A 7,966-nucleotide genomic window follows, 5' to 3' on the forward strand; every position below is an offset into this window, starting at 1 on the left:
CACAGGAGCGTGGTGCCTTGCTCAGTGTCGGCCGCAGCCAGGCCCTCTCTGACTGCCTGCCCCTTGCAGGCCACAGCTGCGTTCTGAAATAAACACGAAGGGCCTTTTCTCATCATCCCCTTGAGGGAGCTTCCCTGGGAGCAGCTACCACTTAGGGCTCCTGCCTGCCAGCCAAGGGCTCCTGGGCGCCGTGAGGACCATGAACTTTGCCTTCTGCCATTCAGGCATCTGCAGAATTCGAGTCACGCGGGAGCTTTTGTGATTGTGAGTGAAGAAGCCATTGCCAAGGGCATCCGGAGGATTGTTGCTGTCACAGGTGCCGAAGCCCAGAAGGTGAGCAGGTCAGGCTGGCTTGTGGCTTACTTGAACAAGGCAAGCGGGGCCCAATCTGTGGATCCACGGTGCCGATGGTCACGTGGCCGCTGCGGTCAGAATCGGAGGTACAGCACTCCCTCCAGAGTGTCCTCCCGCTACCGCGCCTGGCGGAAGAAAGCCAGCACCGCACAAAATGTTCTAGCTGTCTTACATTTAATCTTTTAAAATATAGGTAAGTTCTGCCATAAGATGTCTGTGTCTAGGAGGGTTAGGCCATAGTTTTGCTGTGGCTTCTGTGCCCCCAGAACTTAGCCACATCTCCCTAGGGGTATGTACCCAGTTTGAGACGCATGGAGTACGGGGACAGTTGCTCAGGAGGTGGGGACTGTAGCTCACGCCTGCCGTGTGCCGAGGCTTGAGGAGTGATGATTGCATAGGTGGGAAGGGCTCCTGGCTCATGAGTTCTCCGTCACCCCCTGAACCTGAGTTCCGCTGGCCAGGTGTGTGAGGAGGGTGCTCCTTTCTGGGGCATGAGGCTGCAAACACTTGCTCCTGAAGGAAGAGAAAGTTCTGGTGTTCTGGGGCTGTGTTGTTCCGTAGCCTGCCATCAGTGTCTGCCACCGTTTACAGACAGAGTCGTGAAGCTGAAAGTTGCCTGAACCACAGTTTACAACTCTGATTGTCCTCCTGCCAGGCGCTCAGGAAAGCGGAGAGCTTGGAGAAATCTCTCTCTGTCATGGAGGCCAAAGTGAAGGCCCAGACTGCGCCAAATAAGGAGGTGCAGAGGGAGATCGCGGACCTCGGCGAGGTAGGGGCGGCCTCCCTCCTCAGGTCCTGGTTCTCGGTGCGGTGGGCCTTTGGACTGACTTCCCATGTCCGGCAGCCTTGCAAAGGGGACTTCCCGGATCCTGGCCTGCAGACCCCTGGAACCAGCTGCTGTCCCCGTTGCCGATGGCAGGGCAGCCCCTTCTGAGCACTGTTGGGCCCCGGTGTTGAGGGGGCTGGGAGAGGCGCTGTGGGAGCCCACTGTCTCCAGGCCTCCTGGTGTTTGTTAATATGCGGGGCTTCCCATTAGCCCATGACAGGCTGTGCTCGCCGCCTCGGGGGGACCAGGTCTGACAGAGGATCCCAGTGCTCTTCTGCCCCTTTCTCTCTAGTCCTGCTCCTTACCACTGATGCAGCTGCTCATAAAGTGGCTGGTCTCAAGGCCAGTGGATTCCTTTCTGTTCTTGTGTTCTCTCTCCTTCTGGACACTGGTTGGGGGACTTTGGTGTCAGAAGCCAGAAGGGTGGGGTGGGCTCCCATCCTAGCTCCGCGTGGCCCAGCTCCCAGCGGTGTTCCTGTCCTGGTTCCAGGCTCTGGCCACCGCAGTCATCCCTCAGTGGCAGAAGGACGAATTCCGGGAGAATCTCAGATCCCTGAAGAAAATCATGGATGACCTAGACCGGGCTAACAAAGCCGATGTCCAGAAGCGGGTGAGTCCTGCCAGTGCAGGGGCCGGGAGGATTTACCCAGAAAAGGCTGTGCAGGCTGCTCGCTGGGTCTCGGAGTCTGAGCCTTTGACCTGAGGCCTCTCCTCTGGACTCCCTTCCTTGCAGGTGCTGGAGAAGACAAAGCAGCTCATTGACAGCAGCCCCAACCAGCCCCTTGTCATCCTGGAGATGGAGAGCGGCGCCTCGGCCAAGGCAAGCCGGGGTTGGGGCTCCATGGTGCCGCCCTGCGCCTGTCTGCTGCTTGTCTCCTCCTCTCGGAGTCTCAGCCTTGTGGTGGCTGAAGTGGGAGCCTTGTGGCTCTGAGCAGAGTAGTTGCCTGACGGCCCACTCTCTGGGACTGAGGTTGGGCTGAGCCATGGAGAGAGCTGGTGGCTGGAGAGCTGTGGCTCCTTGAGGTGGAAGGCGAAGCTCCGAGCCAGAGCGTGGGCGAGGCCCTGTGCTTAGTCCTCCATCCAGGCTCCGGGGACCAGCCCCTGCTCTTAGAAGGGGGTAGGGGGTGGGAGCACTCTGAGAACTGAGCTCGGCAGACCTGCTGCACTTGTGGAGAGCGTGGCCCCCTTCCCCAGGGCCATGGCCTGATGCCAGGTTCTCCCCACAGGCCCTGAATGAAGCCTTGAAGCTCTTCAAGACGCATTCCCCCAAGACGTCTGCCATGCTTTTCACAGTGGATAATGAGGCTGGCAAGATCACGTGCTTGTGTCAAGTCCCCCAGGTCAGAGTGCCCTGCAGTCTTGTTCACAGCAGCTCCGTGCCAGTGGCCATAGCTTTTCTCAGGGAGCTCGGTTCTTCTTACACCTGTTTGCCAAGACCCATGTGTGTTTGTGCAACCCCTGTTAGAAGTGGCCATTTTCCTGCTCACCTGTTTGTCACCTCCCCAGCACCCCTTCCCCTCAGGCTCTCCCCTCCCTGGTGGATATGTTTAACCGTGCTGGCTTTGCTACTCGGTATGCCTTGCCCTGGCTGTCGTACCCACTGTAGGATCTCTCTTAGCTCTGGCAGCATTACCCAGGGCAGAATTGGCTGTCAGGCTCCCCCATCCTTTTTCCATCCCACCCGTCTCCTTGTCTCCCTCAATCCCGTCCTCTGTCCTGACCCCCACTTCTCCTTCCTGTCTTCTAGAATGCAGCCAACCGGGGCCTGAAAGCCAGTGAGTGGGTGCAACAGGTGTCAGGTCTGATGGATGGCAAAGGTGGAGGCAAAGATGTGTCCGCTCAGGCCACGGGCAAGAACGTGGGCTGCCTGCAGGAGGCGCTGCAGCTGGCCACCTCCTTTGCCCAGCTCCACCTGGGAGATGTGAAGAACTGAGGGGGAAGGGCGGCTTCCATGAGGAGGCATCTCCCCTGCACCCAGATGGATCCGTCCAGCCAGGAGCGCTCCATCCCCCACAAGGACATTCTAATCTTGGGACCTTTAAACAGCTCCATCTGTCCTCCTAACCCAGCAGTAACTGGAACTTAACCTGGGAGCCAGCCTGTGACTCAATTCCCACGTTACGCTTCTGCCCCGAGCGCATCAGCGCCATCTGTCTAGAACCACTACCCCAGGATTGTGTCTGTAGAGTTCGCTGCAGACCCAAGGCTCTGGGCCTGCAGGGAGGAATTGTTTTTGCTGCAGAGAATAAAAGGACCATGTGCAATACTCGATAATGCCGTGTGATTTCTTATCTCCTCCTCCCCTCTCCCCCCCACGACCGCCCCCCACGGGTGCCCCCATTGTGACAGCCTGTGGCTCCCTGGGTGTCTGTAGAATAAATGCTGTGGCTCCAACTGGCTTCTGGTCGCAGTCCTTGCCAAGTCTAGCCCCAGACCTCTGAAGTTCGGGAATAATGGCCGCTGGATTTTCCTCGACATCGTGGAGGTGGTCCACAGAATAGTCCCTTGTAGGAAAATATCTTCATTTCTTAGGCCCATATCCCTTTTCCTCACTTGATGTGCAGGTTGGGTGTGAGGTCAGAGGCATTCTTTGGTATAGGAGGTGTTTAGGGTACATCAGTTGCCTCCCCCCACTCCTTTGACTGCCATGTCATTCCTGGTTCCAGGACCTCACTTGGACGGTGAGGTTGGAGACTCTGACCTGTTTCTGCGTCCATTCGCCCAAGTCTGAAGACAGTTGGGTTTGGTAGCAGTAGTGTACAGTACTTGGTTGTGCCCGCTCTGGCTGATTTCATGTCCCCTGAGTACAGCAGGCTGGCTCTGGGGCCCTGGGTCATTCTCAGGCCTGCTGACTTTGAGGGACGAGGAAAAGCAGGTCTATGCTGAGAGAAGAAGCAGAGGCCAGCAGTCACAAGGCCTGGGGGTAAGGAGTATGGAAAGCAGACAGAGGGAGGGTGCTGAGGCCTTTGGCTGCAATATGTGCATGCCAGGTGAGGAGTGTTAGGGATACAAAGAGCTCACACAATCCAGAGCAGGAGAGACGTAGTTCCATTTATTCACTCGACAAGCGTTTATGCCAGCCAGGGCACTGACAGTACAGGAGTGACCAAGACAGAAGGTCACTGCCCTCTTGGGCAAGGCAGTGGGGAACATGGATAAAACAGTCACACACATAAGTGCAAAATTAAAATAATTACAGCTTCACAGTGAAAGGAAGAAGCCCTACACCCTGAGCACAAAGGCTAGAGGTCAGCTGAGCCGGCCTAGGTCCCACTTCTGCAGGCCTGCCCGGTACATCCATCCACCGAGCTCTGGGCGTCCTTGTGGCGGCCCCAGGACTCTGCAGCGCTCGCCGTTCTCCCTCCGGGGCGGCAGGGGGCGGTGCGGGGCGGCCTGCCGCTATCCCGACAGTCCTCGCGCGAGCGCGCGGCTTTGAGCTGGCGGAAGAGCCCGCACGCGAGGTGGGGCCGACGGGTGAAGGCGGCTCGCACGTCAGATGCCGCCATGCCCGGGGACAACCGCCGCATCCGCGGGCCCGAGGACTCGCAGCCGCCGCAGTTGTACGCGACCGACGAGGACGAGGTGCCGACCGCTCGCGACCCGACGCGGCTCCGGCCTGTGTACGCGCGCGCCGGGCTGTTGAGCCAGGCCAAGGGCTCGGCCTACCTGGAAGCGGGAGGCACCAAGGTGCTGTGTGCAGTGTCCGGTCCACGCCAGGTAGAGGGCGGTGAGCGCGGTGGCGGCCCGGCCGGAGCGGGCGGCGAGACCCCGGCCGCGCTGCGGGGCCGCCTGCTCTGCGACTTTCGCCGCGCGCCCTTCTCGGGCCGCCGGCGCCGCGCTCCCCCGGGTGGCAGCGAGGAGCGTGAGCTGGCGCTGGCGCTGCAGGAGGCGCTCGAGCCGGCCGTTCGCCTGGGCCGCTACCCGCGCGCGCAAGTCGAGGTGTCGGCGCTGTTGCTCGAGGACGGCGGCTCGGCGCTGGCCGCCGCGCTCACGGCTGCCGCGATCGCCCTGGCCGACGCGGGCATCGAGATGTACGACCTCGTGGTGGGCTGCGGCTTAAGCCGCGCGCCGGGGCCCGAGCCCATCTGGCTGCTGGACCCCACGCTGCTAGAGGAGGAGCGCGCCGCCGCCGGCCTCACCGTGGCGCTTATGCCGGTGCTCAACCAGGTGGCCGGGCTGCTGGGCAGCGGGGAGGGCGGCCCGACCGAGAGCTGGGCGGAGGCCGTGCGCCTGGGTCTCGAGGGCTGCCAGCGCCTCTACCCCGTTTTGCAGCAGTGCTTAGTACGGGCCGCCCGCCGGAGGGGCGCCGCCACGCTGCCCTGAAGCAGAACCCTGAGCCACGACGGACGCCGAGGACCAAGCTGCCGCTGTCCCCGAAAGGACCCGCGCCGTCGGCTTGCAGACTGCGTGCGCCAAGCTGAGAACTCGGAGCACGGGAGAGGATCTGGGGAGGCGTGCTCAGAACTGATGCACTGGACAGCTGTGTTGGGATGATTTTTTTTACAAACTGTTCCGTTAAAGGAACTTTTCTCATTGAGTTGGCTCCCAGCCACGACTCAGTTGAAGAAACCTGCGAATGCAGCCTGACCCCCAAGTTGGAAAGGACTTCAGCTGGACTTACCTGGAAAGTGGAACCTGGAGCTAGTGTCTCGTAAGGGATGGACCCTATGCAGGCCAGCCAGTGAACCCCTCCTATATTATTGGGCTGCTTTTGAGAGAATGGACAAGGGGGCTGTGCTTTCCCACTTATTATCTGAGCTAAAACAAAAACTCTTTTATATCTGAAAAGTTCTGTTGTTCTTGGTACAGGATTTAAGAGAGCAAGGCTCTTCCGAGCTGAGTAGTGTGTTCTCGGACTCCTGGTGTCAAGGGCTTGGGACAGCATTATCTTATATGTGTCCTAGTGTCCCTCATCCAGTCTTGGCTCCTGGGAGAGGGCACGTGAACTGCCAGGAGTGAGACTTTCTGGATGATGGAGATGGAGTCTGTCCATTTTGTAGGGCAGAGCTGGCCTGTCTGACCACAAGGGTAGGATCTTCCCTTTGTGGCTCCTGAGCCCTGCAGGTTTGTGCTCAGGTCTGGTTTGGAGAAAAGCGGGGCAGCCTGGTGCCCTTTCTGCCCTGGTTTGGTGTGAGCTTCTGAGCTTGTGTGTCTCGGGCCTGCTCAGCTTCTCTAGGAAGGGTTGGCCTGGGACAGCCAAAGGGCCAGAATAAGGCTTGGAGACCACACCAAGAACCCCTGATCAAGAGAAAAAAATATATAAATTTTATTTTCCCCCAGTGACATAATACATATTTCCAAAGCAGATCTGAAATAAATACATGGTATCACATCAGCAAGAAACAAGATAGAAGTGACACAAAAAGGATACCCCTATTGACATCAGACAGGATTGGGGGCTTTGAGAGGGAGAAGAGCCGCTGGAACGGTACCTGCAGTCAGAGAGGGCTGATTATGCTCCCAGTTGGGCCCCGTCCAGCTGCCCCTTCCACGAGTGGGCCTCAGCTTTATAAGAATGGTGAGCTGGTGCTGGGCGGTTGCAGGCCTCTTCCCTTCCCTGCCAGTCCCCAGCCTGTCATCTGGAAACATGACCAAAGCTAAAGCCAGCACTGGGGGGAGGCTTCCTGGCTGGTCTGGCTGAGCCGTGCCTCCATTTCCGTTGCCCTTGCTCCAGAATGGGTTGCATGGGTGCCACTGAGAGGCCTTTGGAAAATCACTCAAGGCAAGGAAAGGAACCACTCGGGAAGGTGCCTGGAGCTGATGAGCCTGGAGGGGTTCCAGCCTTCTACTGGCTGCCTTCCTGGTCTGCTGCATGATTCTTCACCTGTAGGAGAAGCAGAAGCAGGGCTCTAGCCCAGAGGGCTGAGAGGTGAGGTATGGCTGGGAAAGGGAGGGCCATCTGCTAACAACTCCCAATCTCTCACCCTCACCTCCCTTCGTTGGCAGCTTTGACATCTCAGGGCTACTGTAGATTCTTCCTGAGACTTGGGAATGAACCCAGGACCACCAGACAGGAGAAGGCATTTTCTCCACCTACCCCAGTCTTCCTAGATGTGATTCAGTCTTGAGCAGCAGTAAGTGTCCCCTGGAGCCCGCAGGCCAGAGCTAGGCAAGTGGAGGAAAGGAAGCTCCTCACTGCCAACCCCCCAGCAGCCCCAGCGTTGCTGAGATGACGCTAGCAACAGTAGGGGCTTGGCCCATCTCAGGGACCACCAATAGGAGAAGAGGAAATGGTAGGGCAGGGAACATTTGGGCCCTTTGAAGCTGCATAAAAGGCTGTTATCAGATCCAGGTTTGGATATTCTCAGTCCAGGAAGGTCAGTGTGTTCCACCTTTCCTAGGGAGTGTGGTACAAAGCAAGACAGCCCAAAGACCCTGGGGCAGCAGGTGGGCAGGGGCAGGCTTACCAGATGGTTTTTGGGCAAGGGATCTGGGGCCATGGGGTACACCTGTGATATTCCGTGTACAATGCTCAAAGCCCCCTCCCCACCCACCTTCCAGGAGGAGATGGTATTTCAGCCCGGAACTGGCTCAGCTGCCCAGCTGTAGCCCCTGGTCCATTTGAGCCAACCAAGCCCGAATTAAGAGAGGAGAAAAAACAGGGCAGGGCCCCATCTTCTCCTGGGCGTTGCCTGTGATGGAAGTCAGGCGCCTCCCCGCAACCACCATCGTGGTCTCCCACACAAACCCAAGTCCCTCCCTTGCTCACAGAGAGGCCACAAGGGCCCAAACACAAGGAGGGTGAGAATGGGGGGAGGTGCCAGGCCACTCACTGCCTCCAGGTCT

The 7,966-nt window shown here is 58.7% G+C and overlaps 2 protein-coding genes across 10 annotated transcripts in view; both read left to right on the forward strand.

Annotated features, from left to right (window-relative positions):
* The window catches only part of AARS1 (alanyl-tRNA synthetase 1), a 57,771-nt gene extending 54,317 nt beyond the window's left edge, over positions 1 to 3,454 (forward strand). For all 9 annotated transcript variants that reach the window (XM_067019558.1, XM_067019560.1, XM_067019561.1 and 6 more), the window contains 6 exons: positions 225 to 333; positions 1,010 to 1,123; positions 1,671 to 1,790; positions 1,914 to 2,000; positions 2,407 to 2,520; positions 2,928 to 3,454. In XM_067019558.1, coding sequence (XP_066875659.1) covers positions 225 to 333; positions 1,010 to 1,123; positions 1,671 to 1,790; positions 1,914 to 2,000; positions 2,407 to 2,520; positions 2,928 to 3,113 — 730 coding nt within the window. In that variant the 3' untranslated portion in view covers positions 3,114 to 3,454. The remainder of the gene's footprint in view (positions 1 to 224; positions 334 to 1,009; positions 1,124 to 1,670; positions 1,791 to 1,913; positions 2,001 to 2,406; positions 2,521 to 2,927) is intronic.
* A 1,158-nt stretch (positions 3,455 to 4,612) lies between these two features.
* EXOSC6 (exosome component 6) lies at positions 4,613 to 5,968 on the forward strand. The gene has a single exon (XM_059046095.2). It carries the CDS (start codon positions 4,685 to 4,687, stop codon positions 5,501 to 5,503), a length of 819 nt encoding a protein of 272 aa, XP_058902078.1. The 5' UTR covers positions 4,613 to 4,684; the 3' UTR covers positions 5,504 to 5,968.
* Positions 5,969 to 7,966: the final 1,998 nt, after the last annotated feature.

The sequence above is a fragment of the Kogia breviceps genome, chromosome 18, assembly GCF_026419965.1.
Source record: "Kogia breviceps isolate mKogBre1 chromosome 18, mKogBre1 haplotype 1, whole genome shotgun sequence".
NCBI lineage: Eukaryota > Metazoa > Chordata > Mammalia > Artiodactyla > Physeteridae > Kogia > Kogia breviceps.

Bases quoted from the DNA above. Each gene is read 5' to 3' on its own strand.
- EXOSC6 (XM_059046095.2), top strand. From the start codon at position 4,685: ATGCCCGGGGACAACCGCCGCATCCGCGGGCCCGAGGACTCGCAGCCG.